The following is a 20938-nucleotide window of genomic DNA, read 5'->3' as shown; positions in this document are numbered from 1 at the left end:
TTGAAGGAAATGACAGGAGAGAGGACACAGATCTTTACTATTACAGCAAAGCTCACAGCCCAGTACTGGTCCATGGACCTGATGGTTGGGGATCCCTTTCCCTAGGGGACACTGGGTGAGACTGTGGATGCCACTCAGTCTTAGAGGAATGTATTTCTCCCTCTTTCTCCAGTCCAGGGATGGAAAATGATGATGGTGAATGTAAGGGATATAAATTGGGAATTGTTTGACTTGCTGCAGCTTCTAAGGCAGTGTGCACTGAAATCCGATTCAGCAATATCGGTAATGGGGAGAAGCCGGTACAACTGAACAACACTGAAGGTTGGGTTAAATCTAAGTGGATCTCTTGGTAAATAGTTCTATTCTATTATGAGGTTGTCAGGGTTTTCCTGTTTTTTGGGTTGGCTATCTGAGGTTCAGGGACAGAGCAGCCACCTGGTAAGGGCTTCTTGTGAATTCAGGTAAATCAGCTTTAAACATTCCAGGGGCAATAAAACAAAGGTGCACAATTCACAGGCTGTTTTTTTAAAGCAGCTACAGCCTGAGTAGAAAAGCCTCTCCCTGCCAGCAGCTGCATAGTGGTACCTCTTCTCTTTGTGTGTAAGGTCTGACACTGCCCCCTGCTGAACCAGATCTATAACTTCAGCAATCAGCAAACTCACCCCCCATGCTGATTGGAGAGTTCTGACTTTTTCTCAGCATTGGGAGTGTCAGACCTCTGCAGAGTAACCACTGCTTATACACACAAAGTGGAAGGATCCTTCTATGCAACATACTGGCAGTGAGGCAGCCTAAAAAAGTTATGCACATTTTTAGTTTAATATGCCTGAAGATAAACTAAAAATCAGTTTAACCTTTACAATACTGAAGCAAAATTTTTGAAGTGTCCATATCATCAAAATAGGTGTACAGTATACAGACCCAATCACTTAATCCCCATACAACCCAATATGTGTAATTGAATTTTTTTATTATTATTATTATTATTTTCAAATCTGCAGCTTTCATTAAAATAATACCAGATGACTTTGCTGCCCCATTCAGGCACTTCCTGGTATAGGGTGACAACATCTGACCTTCTTACCTAGGTGATCCAGTAAACCAGGAATGGATCTGGTCCAGGATTAAAACATTTGCTAACAAACAGCAAAGTACTTTTAAGAAATTAAGTTAATTGCCTTCCCCCTAAATTGACCTTAGACTACATTAATGACATATGACTATGATAGGGACATTAGATTGTGAGCTCCTTTGAGGGACAGTTAGTGATATGACTATGGACTTTGTACAGCGCTGCGTAATATGATGGCGCTATATAAATACTGTGTAATAATAATAGTAATAATAATGAAAGTGTATCATCCTTGAAGAGCTTTAATAAATCAGGACCTTTGTGTTGAACAGTTAAGGAAATCAGAATACAATTGTGTTGAACTGATGGAAGACACAAAAACACTTCACTAGATCTTTATTTACTAAAGTCACTGGATGAGCCTCCTATTGTGTTACTTCCCCCACCTCCTAGATTGTAAGCTCTTCAGGACAGGGTCCTCTCATCCTCCTGTGTCACCGTCTATATTCGTCTGTCATTTGCAACCCCTAGTTAATGTACAGTGCTCCATATATGTTGGCGCTATATATATCCTATTTATTATAATAATATTTATAATAATGAGCCTGACAGCCAGGGAAATAATATTGTAAGGGTCATGTAATGCAACCTATTTTAGATCCTTTGCAGTAAGAGAATCTAATACCAAACTTTTTTTTTTCTTGCAAACTACAACAAATCTTCTCAGTAGTACACACATCCTAATTTTAAGATTTCCATTGATGTCATTATTTTAGATATTCCCTCACCTGCAGCCACCAGGACAATCACACAGGTGAGGCTTTTGTACCGCACGCTCAAAACTTCTTCCATTCAACATATTGGGTGCGGTTTGGAACCACTTTGTGCACGTGATTGCATTGCTGCACAGCTCCTGGAAGAAATATGTTACTTCTGGCTGTGTATTTGCTTCTTCTTCTCTGGAGGAAGAACTGCACCGCTGCTGTAACTGCCAAGGGCTACGCATGAGAACACGTTAACTCAGTTTGCTGTTTCAGGCACAAAGCAGCAGTCAGCTAACCATGTGGATTTAAACTGCAAATCTGAGAGAGCCCAATAATTCTAATCAAGGACACAGATATTAATTTTAACCTTTTTCTTCTTTTCCCGAAAATAAAAATATTTTGCAATTCATTTATTATTACACAGTATTTATATAGCACCAACATATTACACAGTGTTGTACAAAGTCAGAGGAGCTCACAATCTAATGTCCCTACCATAGTCATATATTATTATACCAGTCTAAGGTTTATTTTGGGGGAAGCCAATTAACATAACTGCATGGTTTTGGGATGTGGGAGGAAACTGGAGTACCCGGAGGAAACCCACACAGACAGAACCTGCAAACTCCATGCAGATAGTCTCCTGGCCGAGAGTGCTAACCACTGAACCACCATGCTGCATTATCAATACACTTTAAGTACTAATTCACATAGGAGCTTGCACGCCTTGTGGTCCAGCACCTCCTATATGCGCTATAACTTTGAAACAAATGAAGCAAATGCTGTTTATTTAAATGCTAATGGTTGCTTCCACTACAGCATTTTAAAACGCACACACATTGCCATGAGCTGCATTTGGCAGTCCTTTTACATGACTAGGCGGACAGGTGAAGCACATTGCATAAAAATGTATTGCATGCTGCACTGTAAAAGCGTACAGCAAGGTACTAGCGGCAACCAACCCTAAGATTACATAGGAGGTGACTGGCTGATCAGGGGTTGCCTTGTCCTATAACTGTGAATGCAACACAAATGCAGGCATTCAATTGCCCTATAGGCATCAGTGTTCTCCCCAGACCCTTTTAGCCAGGCGAACCACTCAGCACTTTTCAATAACCACCTGGCTGTTTTTGGATGCTTACAATACAGGGGCTGCCTACAGTTTCTTCCCACCCAGCTTCATTTCTGGGGAAAATACTGAACATGATAATGTGCTGCTTGATGGTGCACTGGGGTGCCATTTATTCCTAATGATACCCCAGCATTCTTCATTCTGAATGGCACTCCAATACACCTCGCCAGGTGACCTGTGTTACAATATTTCACAGTAACATGGTGCAACCAAAAGAGAGATATGCACTTCTTTATCAATGCATGGCAGTGCAATATTTAATGCACAGTACAGCTCCAAGCTCTGTGGAAAGCTCCACTTTCTTCTTTTTTCCCCACTCATCTGCACAGGTGAGAGCGATTGTCATTTAGCACACCTGTATAGAAGTCTTTTTATGCTGGCTGGGGCTCTAATTGGCTGCCTGTGAAACAAAAAATGATGATGAGAGGTCACAGAAGGAAGCAAGGAACTGGAAGCTGCAAGAGGCCACTGAGCTCCCCAATGGCAGATGATAAAGGAATGGAAGATGACCGGAATAAAGATGGCGCAGGGCCGCATTCTCAGACTCAAAGGTATAAATTGCAGGCTAGGAAGAAAGGAAGCCAGGGGACGGCGCTACATGGCAGGAGAGAGGAAAAACAGCTCAGATCAAAACAAAGACAATGGAATAATGCAGAGGACACAAAATCAGAGGATGAGCCCCATTCAGCGTCACGTCCAAGGAACATTCGATTCTCCCTAGCTGAAAACATGATCCTCGTCTCCAAGCTGCTGCCATTATATGACCAGTTATTGGGCAAGCAGAAAACCACCATATCCTTCACCAGGAAAAGCCAGATGTGGAAGGATATATGTGGTGCTGTAAATGGGGTGGGACACCGACAACGTAACGTCCATCACTGCAAAAAGAGGTTCAGCGACATCAAGAGGCAAGTGAGGAATAAGCTGAACAGAGAGAAGAGCAATGACACTGAAGCGTCCACTCCTGTCCATGTCTTTTACACCAAGTATGAGGAGGAGCTCAAGAAGGTCCTGCCGGCCGAGGTCATCGATGGGTTCGAGTTCTTCGATTCAGATCAACCGCAGGATCTGAACCTGGAGGAAGAGGCTGGTAAGTGATCTAAGGGTGCCATTGTATTGTGATAGAATGAATAGATGATGGTGTGATTGGATGGCATTGCTGGGCAATAATATACATGCTGGGAAATATGCTGCCCTGTACACACAGCCTGCAGTTTTCCAAAGTTTATAAATTCAGATTTTTGAAATGATGCTAAAAATATGACCTAATTACTATTCATATGTAGGTTGTTTTTGGAGAATGGTACGGTTGAGCTGCACGTCTGGTGCTGTGGCAGTAGAGGCAATTTTTATATATAAATCATAGCTGAGGTTGTCTTTTAGGTGTTATATACTAGTTTAGCTCTGTCACCTGTTCAGATTGTTTCTTTGATATCTGATAGCTCAGGGTTTGCTCAGATTGCATTATTGAGGTTGCATTAAAGCAACCTATACATTGGGCTCCCTGTACACCACAACATATACTACAATACAACCCATGGTAATGCTTTACCTTGCACTGCCAAGGAGCTAACTTAAAGGTGCACTGGCCGGGTATACCCACAATACCTGGGTATGAAACATGCCTTGCAAGCTAACTTAGATCAGGCACTGCCTGGCAACTAGCATTTTTACAAGTAGGTAGGTAATGTCTGAGTTTTGAAAGTATGTGAACTGCCATTTGTGCTTTAAAGAGAGGTCTGTAGCAAGGAAGGAATATGCATGCCTTCCATTAATTGAAAGGAGCTGGCTGTCAGGCCACCGATGACACAGTCTAATTGGTTGACTTAAGTGTGTCTAATTAAACAACCCACACTTAAATATAAATATATATAGTTGACCATATTTGTGACTTGATGGCTTTAAGGTTTTGTGCACACGAGGCTTCAGCTTGTGAATAATTAAAGTCCAATGTTTCCAACATTTGGTACATTATTGTGCAACACAGCTGAAGGTGCATTAGCGTAGTGGGCTCGGGTGCTGTTGTAGCAATGCATAGGTGTACAGCATGCTAATTTACTGCAATATGCTGAAAAATGTCAACTGACACTGTCCAACAGTTAGTGTAATAGTAAAGTGTTACTTTACACAAATAACTTTGTGTGTGTTTTTGAGGACCCATTTATACCTGTACAATGATTATTAGTGTTAGGCCAGTCCATTCATTTGTTGGGCTTCCCATTGCATTGTAAGGCACCATAATGGACCACAAATGTATGCAGAATTTAAGGCAGGGCACTGAGCTGGTGGTTGAGGTGCCATTCATAATGAAAAGCATGGTATTATAATAATGTAAATTGTAGTCTGGTAAACTGCATGCTGCAATGATGTGAACAGGCTCGAAATGGTTTCCACTGCTAACTATTTTTGCCAAAGCTTTCTGTACCCACTGCTCTCATACAAAGGACTAAAATGAAACCTGTGCCAGGAGAAATATGGAAATATTTACAATATTCTAAATGAAATGTCATTTATGTTGCATTCAATTCCCATTCTCTTGCAAAGCTAAAGGCACTGCTAGAAAATTTAGCATCTGAATAAGTTTATTCCTATCCTACATCTTTCTTCCCCACCATCATCCCCAATCCCCTCCCAGCCCTATGTTACACCATCACCTTCAATTTCTGTGTTACTAGTGTCCCAAGCCTCTATGCCATCATTCATATTTCCCATGCAGAAGTAAATACTTTAAATACTGAAGATGGTAGTGCCTTTAGCGCTGCAAGAAGCCATAGATGGGAATCTTTAGGTCTTTATGCAAATGCCCTGGATGCAGATTGATGACCTGAATTTACGGAAAATTGGTCCGGTTTAGGGTCCAAACCGTTCCCCTTATATATGGCTGGGCTGTCTGATATGGCAATGTGACTGTATGACTGGTAAGGATGTGAGTGCTTGCTGGGAGCCATCTTTACAGAGCCATACACATCAAGGTGCCTCTTTTTGCATGGGTGTGCTTGCTGGTTAGTGGACACTAAATATTGGGGTCACCTCCACTTTGGTACTTTCATCTTTCATGCCAGAAAATCATCAATTATGCTGCCATTGAGCTAAATAATTAGGATAGATATGTATTTTTTTCATTCCTCTAGGTCCTTCACAGTTTTCACAGCCTCAGGACCAAGAACAGCAGAAGGAAACCTCAATTTCTGATACCGAAAATCCATTATCTTTGGATTCCGAATCCGATGTAGAAGAAATGCCGACTCCTACAGATCTCACCCAGACATCCACCATGAATTCACATCCATCAGAGCCCCGGGACAAATCCCCAGATTCTGTTATTCTGCAGACTAAAGTTTCAACCAAGAAAAAAACTCATGGCCAGCACAAAACAAAATCTTGGCATTCATCAAATAAAAAAACTAACGCTACATTGTGTCGTGTCCCAGCTCCTACTCAGTATCTAAGTAGACTGAAAGCCAGTCAGCTTTTGTTCCGCAAAAGCGTGAAACATGAACTGAATGTTTTGCACCTTGATTTCTGCCAGGTCACCCATCACGTCAATACAAATTATCATACCGCTAAGAAAATGCTGCAGATAGAAACCCAAAGGAATCATATATTGCTTCAGATGAACGATAACATTGACAGACTTGCTGAAAGCATCCAGCTGCTGGCAAACCAGCAACAAACCGAACGCGGCCTGATGCACGACCTTCTACAGGAACCGAGGTGGAATCAAAGTGCCTGTCCAAAAGATGAAACTCCTGCAGCTCCCGGTGCCCGCTAGTGTCAAATCTTCAGACATTTATAAAACTGGACAGTGTACTTGTATACAGTAGTAAAAAAAAAAAACAAAAACACAACTGTTTTAGAAGTCAAATATTTAAAAAAAAAAAAAAGCGCACGGCGCTTCTCTATTGAGAATTACTCGCTGATCCATTGGTCTGTACTTGACCATTGTTTTGTTTTTGTTTTTTTTTCCCCTTGATTGGTGTCGTTGAGTCTTGACATCAGCATCCACCATTTATGAAGCAGAGACCAAATTGCGGATGCTACATTTCTTTCACTTTTTAATTAAAGTGTCAATGAGTGTTGACAGTTGCATTCATTAAGTAATACATTTTTTTCTCAGGTATTGGAACTTAAGTCAGACAGGACTGAGATTCTCCAAGGTACAGTTTTTAAATTTCCAATAGATCACATATGGATGGCGAAGTCATGTCAAACTGGAATATATATATAGTATAATAATATATACACTGCAGCTGGCAATATAGTTTTCTGTTTTAAGTTTTACCTGCAGCAAAGCTGCAGCATCTATATTTGCCTATATGATTTGTTAACCAATATGGTCAGCGGTCTCTCTAACAAAGTGTGGAGCGTTTGTGTAGAAACGAATAATCAAATGCTTAAAGGTGTGTTTGGAAGAACAGCCTGAGTTGGTAGCCTCAATAAGTTCGGATCTTCTCAATGGATGCAGCCGTGGCCGCATTCATTGAGAACAGTGTGCGATCTGCGGCACTAGAAGGTAATTAACCTCTAGTGCCCCAGGGATCGCAAACAAGAGGAGTCCCAGGGAATCCTGTGAATCTTCCTGTTATAATTTCCTTGATCTTCCGATGGTTTTGCGAAATGGGTTTGCTGAAACTTCGTGGAACCATCGGAAGTTTGAGGAGATTTTGGCAAGAATGCCAGAGGCATTCTCACTCATCCCTATTCCTGGATAGAGTTTCTCTATCCAGGAACACAGGACTCCTCTGTTCTTGGATAGATAACTCCATCCAAGAACACACACTTAGTAAAGGGCTGCAAGAGCAATCAGGGCCGCGGAGCTGACAGCTCTGATTGCTTTTGCAGTTCTACACAGTCCCGAAATATAACCCGAATTTTACCCCCATTGACTTTAGTGGTGTTTAAATTCCACGTTCGATCACCCGAACAATATGCCCCTATTCGACCAAAATGCTGTTGAATCTAATAGTGATTTCAGTTACTAGTCAGCCTAACGGGGGTAAGGTGTATTGTTGAGGGATAGGGCCCTCACCTCAGTATTAAGGGGGTCTGCTTACCCCCAGTTATCCTCATACTGGCCCTGGGGTAATATTTACAGGGGTACTGTAATTTACCTATTCTGAAAAGGTGTTAAATAATCCCTAAAGTAAAGACACAACACAATAGAATAAAATGACAAATACAGTAACAAATTGCATTATCCAATAATCACTTTTATTTCATTGATTGTTACAATGATAATGCCACATGTTCTGCTTGTGGTGGGTGCACTGGGTTACTCCTTATTAGCACCCAATACATTACTGTAAGCTCTGCTTTCAAGGGCTTTAAATAAATGGGTTGTTAAACACAATGTACAAGGTAACGCACATGCATTTTTAAAAATATATTACACAGCCATAGTGAGAGCAGTCCCCTAAAGGAGAGCCTATAAAGCATTAGTTGCACGGAGCAGTGAAGTGCACATGTATGGGAACTGGCCATTAGATAATAGCCTGCAGAATAAAGGGAATTTGTAACAGTGAAGTAAAAGTGTTTTTTTTTTTTTTTTTTTTCTAATGCACACCTTGCCCTAATTGAGCATTAAATGCAGGGACAGGCCCACTGGAACCATATACTTGTTTTTGGAAGCTGCGATTGTTGACCTTTTAAAGTGACCGTTGCCTAACTGTAATGCTGGCCCACTACCTTCAATACTTTGAGTTACAATGAAAAAACAAGCACATATAAAAATATAGGTCTGTTTAACCCCTTGAGTTTGAAAGTTACAACATAGGGTCTGCCATTGCCAACTTTAGAGTTTTAGATGCCGACTAGCATGATGGCTCATGTACATTTTTAAGTGTATGAGAAGCTGCCTACTGCTGTTCTGGTACTATGTTCCTATTTTATTGAAATATGTTTTATGCGGTTGTATGAAGTCATATTTAGGAGCAAATATCTGGTGATTCTGAGAGTTCCTTTGTATTTCTAGAACATGCTGACCCACTAAGCAAGGTCTTCCTACCATTCTCATCGGTGCTACAAAGGAATTCATCTTGGTCACACACAGCACTTATTTTGCTCTGCTTGATTGACAGCAGCTCTTTTACCGAGACTTAGTGCCAAGGTGTATTCCGCTGCTGACCTATACATCATTCTCCTGTAATACAGGTAAAGGGACAAGCAGAGAGGATGAGCGGTCATGTGGCTGCTAGAAAAATAGTCCTTATCTGCATACATACTCCAAACTAGAAACTCAAATGTGCACATTTACTTATATAACTAATTACAACTTTGCATCATTTTAAAATAACTATAATCCCTAAATGAATTTCTTTTATGGGTCTATTTATTAATGTTTTCACTCAACATTCACCCAGAATTTACCTCTAATTCACATTATTTTTGCATTGGATTCAATTAGAAAATTTGAATTGTGTACTTTTTTATTAAATGAGTGAATCGTAGGTGAAAACATTTATAAATAGACCCCTTAGGGCCATTTCAGACCTGTGCAGTGTTAAGCCGGGGGATCACTCTTAGTCCTAAACTCTCCCATTTAAATGATTTTTTGCATGAAGCTGTGGCAGAACCTCGCTCAATTCCATAAAGTGACCAGTCACTTTTTGCTATGCAGTTGCTGTCAAGTAATAGCAGCCGTGCATATGTACTACCTGCAGTCCTGCGGCGGAGTTTTCTATGTATCCAGGCATGGTCAATCACATGATTTTCCTCTGCGGGTATGAAAGAGGCCAACGGTTTTAGAGCAATGTGTAATGTCAACAGTTCTCCTTCTTAATAATCAGTTTTTTCATCCTTTGTTATATTTCAGTGCTGGTGATGATGGTGATCACCTGTTGCCTTTTTTGTCTACAACCATATATTCCATACACGGTGATGGTTGCTCAGTATCTCTCATGTAGAGTTTCCTGATGGAGGCCATAGTGCACCATGCCTGCATAATGGGTCTGATTTATTAAAGCTTTCCAAGGCAGGAGAATATACATATTCATCAGCGAAGCTGGGTGATCCAGCAAACCTAGAATGGATTAGGTCCAAGATTCAAAATATTTGTTAACAAATAGCAAACGACTGAAGAAATCCATTCCAGATTTGCTGGATCACCCAGGTTCACAGATGAAAGTGTATCCCCTCCAGCCTTGGAGAGCTTTAATAAATCAGGCCCAGTGTGTTGTAACCTCCTCTTGTAATCTCCATCTGAAGCTCTCTTAATGGGGGGACTACACAGGAGTACAATTGGGTGACCAAGACAGAGTGTTGGAACCTTATAACAAGAAGTTCTTAAACAGGAACCTTCATAGAAGTATTACCCAATGTAATCTTACTACAAGCTGAAGATTTAAAAATATTGAAAATGACATTCCCATGTTAAAGCTTATAGAAGATCTGCTTCATGCAGACTATTTTATGTAATGCCCGTGATTCTGAGCCTCCATGAAAGGACTGAAATGTGAAATGGATAGTCCAGGGCTAGTATTGCTGGAGGGTAAAGGGTTAGAAGATGTTGGATGTCTATCAGCCAGGAAATGAGGCAGGCTGTGTCTGACTTGTTCCAACTTCCAATGCACAATGTAAAAAACTGACGGTGTTAGGAAATCAAAATAAGCAATTTTGGTACAGGAAAGGAATAAACTGTGCAAGACTGAAACTTTACTGATCCAATTAATATCTTATTTTTTTATTCTGCTTTTATCCTAGTTTACTTGTATACATTAACTTGCCATGGCCTGCCTACAAGACACATTTGGAAGTTCGGTGTGCAATGGGTTTCCTTCTGCTGAAAAGAAATCAATGTCTATGGTGGCTGAGGGCCACGGACAGCAGATACTAACAGTGCTGCAGAGTTTCAGAGAGCAGGGCGTGTTCTTTGATTTTACCATAAATGTAAAGGATGAAGTCATTCCATGCCATCGATGTGTGCTGGCAGCCAGCAGTGATTTTTTCAGGTATGAAACATTAATGTAATTTATTGTGTATGTATATTTCTTTATGTACAAATACATTTACTGTTTTTCACAAGTTGGAGTCTGTACAGAATTTTTGCTTGCATGCAATATTGCTTGTGATTGAATGGTTAAGGTCCGCAAAACATAACCAAACTCTCTTGCATGTGTCACTTTGCCAAGTAAACAGTCTTTCTTCCTTTTAGAAAGTCAACCCCATTGGTAAAATATGTCAGCTGTAGTTTCTTTATGTTTTCCCATGTAGATCATATTCACCAATAAAAGGGCCAATTGCTACAAAGTGTAGCATCTCCATCACCTGATCCCCTCTTAAGAGCATTCCTTCTTCCCTTTGAACAATCAAGGGCAAACCTATTTAAAGTAAACCCATGCTTTGTCTATGTACACCAAATCAACCCATCTCCCAAGCAGCACTTGCATTTTCTTTGGGCTCCCATTGCTCTGTTCAGCTACCAGGAGGAAAGAAAACACCTGGAACTTCTGGAACTCTATGACTACCCAACTGCTGGGGGTGGACGAGTCCTAAGCTCATTGTAAGTCCAGTTGGAGTAACTTTTATCTTTCATGTCTTTCCTTCACTCTTGCTTTGAATAAAAGGAGAAACAAAGGAAAGGTGAATATGAACTGCTTGGGAAAGGTAGACTAATGTGAATCTGTTGCTTTGTCCTGCATTATGAAAGCAAACATTCACTTTATGAAAGGTTCTGCTTAGCAGAATCACATATCTATCACTGCTCACTGAAATGCTAATGTCCTGAATGCTTCATGCTTTATGAATTAGTGATCTGGAACACATATAGAGCCAGTGAAGTGTTCTGGATGAATGAGCCATTACACCAGGCTGGTGGATTGGTAACAAATCCAGGAGATCAGCAATGGCTCCAACTGTATTGCTATGTTAACATTTTTAAGTATGCCGAATGAAAAACGCAACAATTATAGGTCCTTCGTATAGGACAAAGAGGCCATAGAAAGCTTTTTCTTTTAAATATATAACATTATAACTTTATAAGTTTTTAATGTTATATTAAAAACTTTTTGGAAAATAAAATAAACCAATACAATTTTGCCTTGGCAGGGCTATGTTTGAAGTCAACATGAAAGAAAGAGATGGCGGAAGTGTCACCATTAGTAATTTGTCTCCAGAAACTGTGAAAGCATTCCTTGACTACGCTTACACGGGAAAGGCGGAGATTACTGACAGCAATGTGGACATGTATTTCCAGATGTCATCATTTCTTCAGGTACCTCTGCTTGCAAAAGCATGCAGTGATTTTTTAATCAAAATGATCGATGTTCACAATTGTTTGCAACTCTTGTCGATATCGGACAGCTACGGCTCAACTCGCCTCTTTCACCGTGCCTTACAATTTGCCCTTCAGCACTTCTCATTGCTAACACAATCTTTGGACTTCTTGGAGTTGAATGTGGGAGTTCTAGAAAAATGTCTCCAAGCAGATGAGTTAAATGTTCCTGATGAAGAGCTTGTGCTGACGGCTCTCCTAGCCTGGACTAAGCACTGCTTGGAGAAGCGAGAGAGGTTTTTGCCAGAATTAATCAGCAAAGTAAGGTTACATCAGTTGTCCCCATCCACACTGCAACGGATTCTGGTCTCCGAAGAGCAACTATTGAAAAGTACAAACTGCTTATCAACAATCCATTCTGCTATTAAATGCATTGAACATTCTGGTGGGTTGTATCCAGATGCTCGTATATCTACAACAGAGAAATACATCTTCGTCCACAAAACTGTGGAAGATGGTAACACTCAATACACTTTTTGCTATAATATCAAAACTGACAAATGGATGGAGCTTCCACAGGTTCATATCATTGATCTCCCAGGTTCCAGCTTATCTAGCTATGGGGAGAAGATATTTATAACAGGGGGATGTACAGGTAACTGTTGTCGAGCGGTGAGGCTTCATATTGCCGAATCCCACCATGAAGCTACCGACCAAACCTGGTGCTATTGTCCAGTAAGCAATAATTATTATTTAGTACCGCCCATGAGGAAACCAAGAACAATGCATACTTCTGTCATGGCCCTTAATCAGTTATTTGTTATTGGTGGTAAAACTAAAGGAGCACAAGACATTAGAAGTCTACTAGATGTCGAAGCCTACAATCCCCTCACTAAAGAATGGAAGACAGTTGGTTACTTACCAAGAGGGATCTACTACCCAGAAGCCAGTGCGTGCAATTCTGTTATTTACGTACTTGGGTCCGAAGTTGAGATTACAGATGCTTTTAACCCTTCTTTAGACTGCTTTTTTCAATATAACGCAGAAACAAATCAATGGAGTGAACTAGTAGCAGAATTTGGCCAGTTTTTCCATGCTACATTAATCAAAGCGGTGCCTGTGAATAACACGCTGTATATCTGTGACCTATCCACGTACAAAGTCTATAGCTTTTGTCCAGATACTTGTGTATGGAAGGGGGAGGGATCCTTCGAGTGTGCCGGTTTTAACGCTGGGGCTGTAGGTATTGAGGATAAAATATATATCCTGGGAGGTGACTATGCTCCCGATGAAATCACTGACGAAGTTCAAGTCTATCACAGCAACAGGTCGGAGTGGGAGGAGGTCTCCCCAATGCCACGAGCTTTAACCGAGTTTTTCTGTGAGGTCATTCAGTTCAATACGTTCAGGGATCCTTGGGGAATCAGTCACCCTTAATGTTTTTCCGTCCTGTTTTAAATGGGGTTTCCACTTTCAGAAAAAAAAAGTGGAATTTTAATTTAAGGCTGACTGTTTTATAGACTTTTTATCAACATATTACCCAGCTAGAAATGAAGCTGAAGCACTTGCTTTTTTTTTTAGTACAGTATATTGATATCGCCTAGGACTTTTTGTAAAACATTTCAACACATATGTCTTTATTATCATTAAAAGGCACCATACAGGAAATCGGTGGGACTTGTTCTAGCACTAATTCAGAAAAAATCTTACAAATGCATTCAGCAAAATGTGTGCCTAATGACTTTTACAGTCTATGAGGGCATGTTGGGACTAGTGGTATTTTACCATGGCGTGTGCCACCCCCGGGTACCTGCTGTCTAGGTGCCGGGGAACTTTATCAGGCTACACGCTTTTTCAAACACCTGTCTATCACATAAAAAAGATTTACCAGTGGACTGAATGGGCCAACAATTTTCCTGTCAAAGCCTATTTTTATTGTGAATTAAGATCACCTGTAAACGGTTGCACAACCTATATTAAGCTTTGGCAAGCAGCACCAAACCAAGTCTCTGAAGGTGGCAGGGGCAGCAAACTACCTGAATGCTGTATGTAGCCTACAAAAAATTGCACATCAGTCCTGCTGCCTCCTACTGCCTGTCAAATAAAGGAAAATAGTTTGGCCCATTCAGTTCACTGTTAAATATTTTTTGCAAGCAGTTTTGGGTGGTAAAACCATTTAGAAAAACCGCTAACTGCAAATTGCCAGTCTGAAAATGCCCAAAGTGTCATTAAGTAAATGTAACAAATGGTCTATCAATTTTTTATTATTAGGATTATACAAATAAAATAGCAAAATATCACTTAGACACTACATGTTTTTTTTTTTATTATTGTTCTATTGTATTATTATTATTTTTATTATTGTATATTCCTATTTAACCTGCTTATTACTATTCAGGTTATTCCTATTAGCCCTAATCAAATCCTTGCTCCCCTTAAACTCTGTTATTATTTTTTTCATTATTATTTATTCATTTTTCATTTATTTATTTCTGTTTGTTAAATACTTTATTTAGTTTAGTTTAGTGTCATATAACAAAAAAATATTCATGATTATGAAAAAAGGTCTTTTTAATAAGCAAATCGCTCTGCAATGCTTTATAATTCAAGCATGACTTAGGGCTCTATTTATAAAGCAGTGAATATGACATTTCCTCAAACATTCACTGGTGATAATGAATTACTGCCATTAAAACACATGGGCCTGCATGATTCCCTCCAAGGAATGTTTGAGGGAATGTCAGATTCTTTGTTTAATAAATAGAACCCTTGGTGTCATTTATAATAGTAAAAATAATAGAATAAAATGTACACTGTATCTAAAGAAAAACCTTTTTTAACACTAGTTAAAACAAACAACTCCTTTTTACATTGTTTCATGTTTTTGTCTATAGAACCCATAGTAATAAAATATTTTTTGCAAAACAACATTGCTAAAAGACAAGCCTAGTTTTTCTTACAAAAAAAGTGATTTGATTCATTTTTCACCAGCTGACATGTTCTTATCCTGAACCAGATTTGCTTTTCCAGATTCTGTAAAGTATTGCCAATATTCCAAGCAAAATTCATCCAAATAGCTTTGGTAACATTGTCCAGATTCACCAGGTAGGAATTGCATTCTTTAAAATTTGCCCAACATTTATCCTTTAACAGAAAAGGTGCTTTAATGTTCTACTCATACCTTGACCAATGTGCATTTATCCTCCAAGTCTCACAACATTCACCCATTGATTTACACCTACAAAATACAAAAGATTCCATGGTTTAATGGGGCTTATGACATCCCGCACCCCCTGTTTTTATAGATATCTTATATAAAATGCAGGTTTGACTTTTTGTTTTTTTTCTTTTCTTAATTTTAAAAAAAGCTTTAAAATGTTTTTCATAAAAAGTTTGAAAATATTTTAAACCATTTGTAAGATATTTCAAAACATTAAAAAAATGTTTGTTTAGGTTAATAAATAGCATTACATACCACTTTAAAGTATTCCCCAAGCATGTAAAGAATTTGTGTATTTTTCATTGTTACTGATATATGCTATATAAAAAGACCCTCTACCCATCAAAAGTAATTGTTTCAAAATTCAAATTGTAATGATAAATAATGACTACTGGGACTATTAATACTTATCCCCGATAATCAGCTTTCCAAGTCTTTTTCAGGAACTTGGTCTTTTTAACAATAAAAATAGAAAGAACGATATCAATTTCAATAAAAAAAAACAATAAAAATGGAAAAGCAACATTTTCTTTCCCTCAGACTTCTGTTTAGATTTATGTCCAAGCTTCAATATTTTTATTCCTATTGACTTTAATAGAGATTCTCCATTTGCTTGAGATAACGATTTCACCAAGCAAGATTTCACACTAAAATTTTGCTCAGTTTTAGATTTTAGGGTGATATCTATATGAAAATGCAGCACATCCCTGTGAATCTACAGAGGTGGATAAGACCACTTTTTGGTGAATTTTGGGGTGAATTTTTTAATTAATATACCTTAGTGTTTCTGTAACTTAGCTATCTTTGGACATCTTCAAATAAACAGGCCCATAGGGGAAATGTAAATATTGTTTGGTCAATAGGGGGTATACAGGTACAGGAACTGAAAGGGTTAAACTACTTTGACAAATTTTAGTCCTCATTTATATGATCACTGCATGTGATTAGTCCACATCGTCCTGGTAATGTTCACCATACCACTGAATACCTCTAATGACCGTTTTTATTAAAGATTTATCAATGGCCCCACCATTTTACAACTCTTATTGTACAGATACAATGCACAGAATGTTAGGATGCCACCGTCTGAATGTCAAGTGATTAAATCTTAGGTTATTCGAAGCCATAAGGTAATGAACATGAAGAATCAAGGCATTGGAAGCCAATCTTTTATAAAGATCATTAGCCTAGTTGGTCTTTGGTAGAAAGTTTATGCCAAAAAAAACGTGGAGAGTTAGAATTTTTCTTAGATAAAGCTTTTTCAATGTCGATCCATCACACATGCATTTTGATGGTATAAAATGTATTTCATAAGTCTGGTAGGCCCTCTTAGCAGCACAAGGTCTTTAGGGTGCTTCTGAAATCAAAAACAGCAGAAAAAAAATTCAGTAGATCTAATTCTTCTCTATCCAAAGCCAGCATTCCCAAAAATGCTCCTTTACCTTCCTAAAGCTGCAGTCAGCTCTCCAGTCCTGAGTCTGCTCTCTTTTTTTCTGGCCTGCTCCCTAAAGAGGAAGTAAACTCAAAATTGCCTAAAACAAAAAATCCACTTACCTTCAAGCCCGCAGGGCAGTCAATCAGTCCGGAGATCTCTTCCATTGGGTCCCATGTCATTCTGGCAACCGTCTCCACGCCAGCATGCCAATGCCGCCATCTTCGCCTCCTGTTCCTGGTCCTTCTTCCTACGTCATCCAATGCAGGCGCGAGATCAGGGGACGTAGTTTGGAAAAAATACTTGCCAATCTCACTGCGCATGCTTAAGATCAGCAAACTTTACCTTTTCACGAAAAGGTTCCTTCTGCGCATGCCCGAGATGCTCGGACATGTGCAGAAGGAGCACCCAAGAGCCTCCCGGGATGCGTGACGGAGGTATCCTGGGAGGCTTTGCGCTCCCATTAATTTTAATTGCCTAGGCGAAGGGTGTTGCACTTGAAAAAACCTAAACAAAAAGAATTTTTACCTTACATATTTTTTACCCCTTTTATGTAAAGTGAAATTTCTGAGTTAGGTACGCTTTAAGGTGTCCACATTGTTGCATATGTGATGTGGACACTTGCTATTGCCTGTCCATGATAAAGTTTTGAAATAACTTTCACATTAAATAAGACATTAATAAGAATATCCAACGCTCATGGTACATTAGCTGGATGGACAGTTGGGAGAATGTTTCTTACATTGCCGGCCATTGGGAAGAATGTCACCCTTACAGAGAGCCAAAAAGATCATTGGTGTCACATAAACTGACCTGAGGGGCAGAAACTGCTCATTACTCAAGGAGCCCCCAGCAACCTCCGGAGGAACCCCAGTGTTCCACAGAGCCCTGGTTGATAAACACTGCCCTAAGGATTCAAAAGCCGACACAGAAACAGGTATTTTGGGGATATTTCAGTTCAAAATATTAAAATATCTGGTTTAAATCACAGTTTAAAGACCTTAACATTAACTTAATCCCTAACAACAGGACTAAATTCTATCTAGTTACTAAGAATGAATGTAAATTACTTCAACTGCATGCAACATATACTGTATATATTTAAATGTAAACTAAACAGAATTGAAACCAAGGTACTGTTTCATCTGGAAAAACAGGAAAACTACATTGACCTGAGTATAAACCTAGGCATAAAATGTGGCAGTCACTGGACCTGAAAACATATATCCATGTTTTGTTATTTTTAAAACATAAATCTAAAAATCACATGGGCACAGTTTGTCTTTACCTCCCTTTTTACAGGTTAAAGTATTTTTTACTTTTGAATTGCTTATGATGGGGCACTTGCTCCTAAATGACTTTTTGTGCACTATGATGGCCACTAGTCGAGAGCACCGTGTTCTTATGTAAATGTAAAATGTGTAAAAAACTCATGTCTCTTGTAAAATTTGTTATACAATTTACATGATCAAAAAGCACTAACTGGTGTGACTCAAGTATAAACTGATATTCTATTTCTTATGGCATTTTAAGAGGAAAATAAATGGTTTATAATTGAGTATTCCAGACGCATGAGTAATTAGAAAATTACCAACACCCTTTGTAACTCTTACTAACAATTAAAACTTACCTACTTACTGAATATGGACTATTTATCAAGTAATGAATGTGAATTGTACCAAGGTTTCTGTGGTGCCATTTAAAATGCATTTTCAACTGCAGTAAATATTTGATTAATGCAAGTTTACTGTTTTATAAATATGCTCCCTAGTGACTTATTGACGACTTTGTCAGATGTAAATAAATTAATCTAAACCTTTGGGGGAACATGAAAGTGGTGAAGAAGGTTGTATGGTGATTGACACTGTTTAAGGGGAAGGTTTTAGGGCTCATTTGAATTATACCTACAGATTAAATCCTTAACTTGCACTCTCTCAGCTAATTTATCACAGACAAAAATTTAATTGGTGTCACTTAAACTGACCTGAGAGATACAAATTGTTCATTGCCCAAGGAGCTCCCCTCTGGAGTGCAACCTCTGGAGGAAACATGGTTGAGAAACTGTGGTTTAATACTGAAAGTTTTATTACCAAAGTACACATTTCAGTTTACCAATATATGTAAAAAAATGAAACAAAAACACTCTTTGATTACTGATCCTCATATAGATTGTTTTACTGTACTTATTTATAAGGATCCGCACATTTTATACCATCACATCAACCTTATCCCTTTGACACAAAATGTTACCTGTTATGTCACAAGTTTAAAAAGTAATGATATATATATGTGCAAATGTATGAAAGTAATAAAGTTAAATTCTATGTCAGTGCTATCAGTGATTTTCTCTTTTTGTTCCTTTTTTGGCTGTTTAAAAAAAACCTTTAATAATATTTTAAAAAATTATACTGATCTCCTCAAAAATGTTGTAGCTGTCCTGTCAAAAAGCTTTCTAGGTTCTTATTTTGGAGTACAGAATAATTAGTGTCTAGGTTGTTCTCTTCTTTTTAACATGAGGGAACCCTTAAAATCACTTTCAGGTCTTCATGGAACGCTTCATATAATTACTATATCCACAGCTTACAGTACAATAGTGTGGTGATCAGTGGGAAGAATGTCATTTACATTGATAGCCAGTGGGAAGAATGTCACCCCTACAGATAGCCAAAAAGATCACTGGTGTCAATTAAACTGACCTGATGTCACAAACTGCTCATTGTTCAGGGAACCTCTGGAGGAACCCTGGTTGGGAAATACTGACCTAGAAGAACCCTTAAAATGGTCCCAAGGAACAATTACTAAAATACATTTATTGGCAAAATGTCCCTTACATTTATGGTCAGTGTGAAGAATGTCCCACTTACTATGGTGGTCTGAATTCTATTCTTACAAAAAAAAAACTTGGGGTCATTCTTGTGGCGCTACCAAGTGGCTTTAGACCCTCTGCACACTGCCATACCCCCTTATATATTTCTGCCAAACATTTGCCAAATCCATTGGCACCAGGGGGTCTATTTATATAGCGGTGAATTTGACATTCAGTGAAACATTGCTTGGTGGAGAATCATTTATTGCCATTGAAACACATGGACCTAGAAGATTGTCCACCTGGAATTTTTAGTGAATGTCAGATTCACTGCTTTAAAAATAGACTCCCAAATGTCCATTTAGGTCTATTATGAACAAGTATTTGTTCCTTTTTCAGAGTAGGGACTGGCCAGTAAGAGATCATTTTAGATGTAGTTGGCCAGTTTGAACAGGTATTAGAACATATTCAATACAAGTGTTCCTGTTTTTTAGGTAATTTGTAATTATTTATTTATTAAGTAATTTATTTAGTCATTTGTTTATTTATTCCTTTTTTATTTGAACAGAATAAAGTAAAGTAAGAACATTTATCAGGTTTATTGCTGTCTTTCTGTTCTGAGGTCTGTTGTTGCCTGGACAAAGCATATGGGGAATTCTAAAATGTTAATGGTTGTCCCAGGAGCAGAAGAAACTTATTCTTTCAAAGCAACACCTGATCTGTTGACAGCTGTCAATGGGGCAAATTATTGCATTTTGGGAGGTTTTCCTAATTTCCTGTTGCATCTGAGGAACAGGAACTGAGAATGGATCTTACCAAGATTTGTGTGCATCACCATGGTGGCACTCTACCTCTTCTGGAGAGGCATATATTGTTGTCTGTGCCCCCTTTTACTTAGGTAGGGTGACCCTTCATGGCACAGAAGTCACTTAACTCACCTGCTTGTTCCTTCCCTAACTAGTATGACCGATGGCGCAGCAGCCAGAAAAACGTGGGAGGAATTTCACCAGCCATATATGCTTCTGCTGCATTACTTTAAGGATTCAATCCCATCAAAAAGAGATAGAACTCTATTGGGGAGAGGCAAACCCAGAACCAGTGCAGTGGTAGAGAAGTAGCTTCAATTATACAAATAGAAAGTACTCAGGTATGTAAAATTACTGTATATTAATGTCACAGGGTAAGGGGGAGTATATTGTAGTGGCTTGGGTATTGTGCTGGGGTTGCAGTTGCAGAGTATTGTGTTTTTGGGGTTTCCTGTTCTGCGTATTACGGTAATAGGGGTCACTGTTCATGCTGTTTTT

General features: G+C 38.9%; 2 protein-coding genes across 2 annotated transcripts in view; both read left to right on the top strand.

Moving 5' to 3' along the window:
- The window catches only part of KBTBD3 (kelch repeat and BTB domain containing 3), a 20314-nt gene extending 1157 nt beyond the window's left edge, over positions 1-19157 (top strand). Inside the window, exons 2-3 of the mRNA XM_072403145.1 lie at positions 10667-10914; positions 12011-19157. Coding sequence (XP_072259246.1) covers positions 10691-10914; positions 12011-13613 — 1827 coding nt within the window. The 5' untranslated portion in view covers positions 10667-10690 and the 3' untranslated portion in view covers positions 13614-19157. The remainder of the gene's footprint in view (positions 1-10666; positions 10915-12010) is intronic.
- LOC140325201 (uncharacterized) lies at positions 3407-7384 on the top strand. The gene is made up of 2 exons (XM_072403146.1): positions 3407-4058; positions 6100-7384. Exons 1-2 carry the CDS (start codon positions 3449-3451, stop codon positions 6738-6740), a joined length of 1251 nt encoding a protein of 416 aa, XP_072259247.1. The 5' UTR covers positions 3407-3448; the 3' UTR covers positions 6741-7384.
- Positions 19158-20938: the final 1781 nt, after the last annotated feature.

The sequence above is a fragment of the Pyxicephalus adspersus genome, chromosome 1 (genome assembly GCF_032062135.1).
Source record: "Pyxicephalus adspersus chromosome 1, UCB_Pads_2.0, whole genome shotgun sequence".
NCBI lineage: Eukaryota > Metazoa > Chordata > Amphibia > Anura > Pyxicephalidae > Pyxicephalus > Pyxicephalus adspersus.
This window is presented reverse-complemented; position numbering and strand designations above follow the sequence as displayed.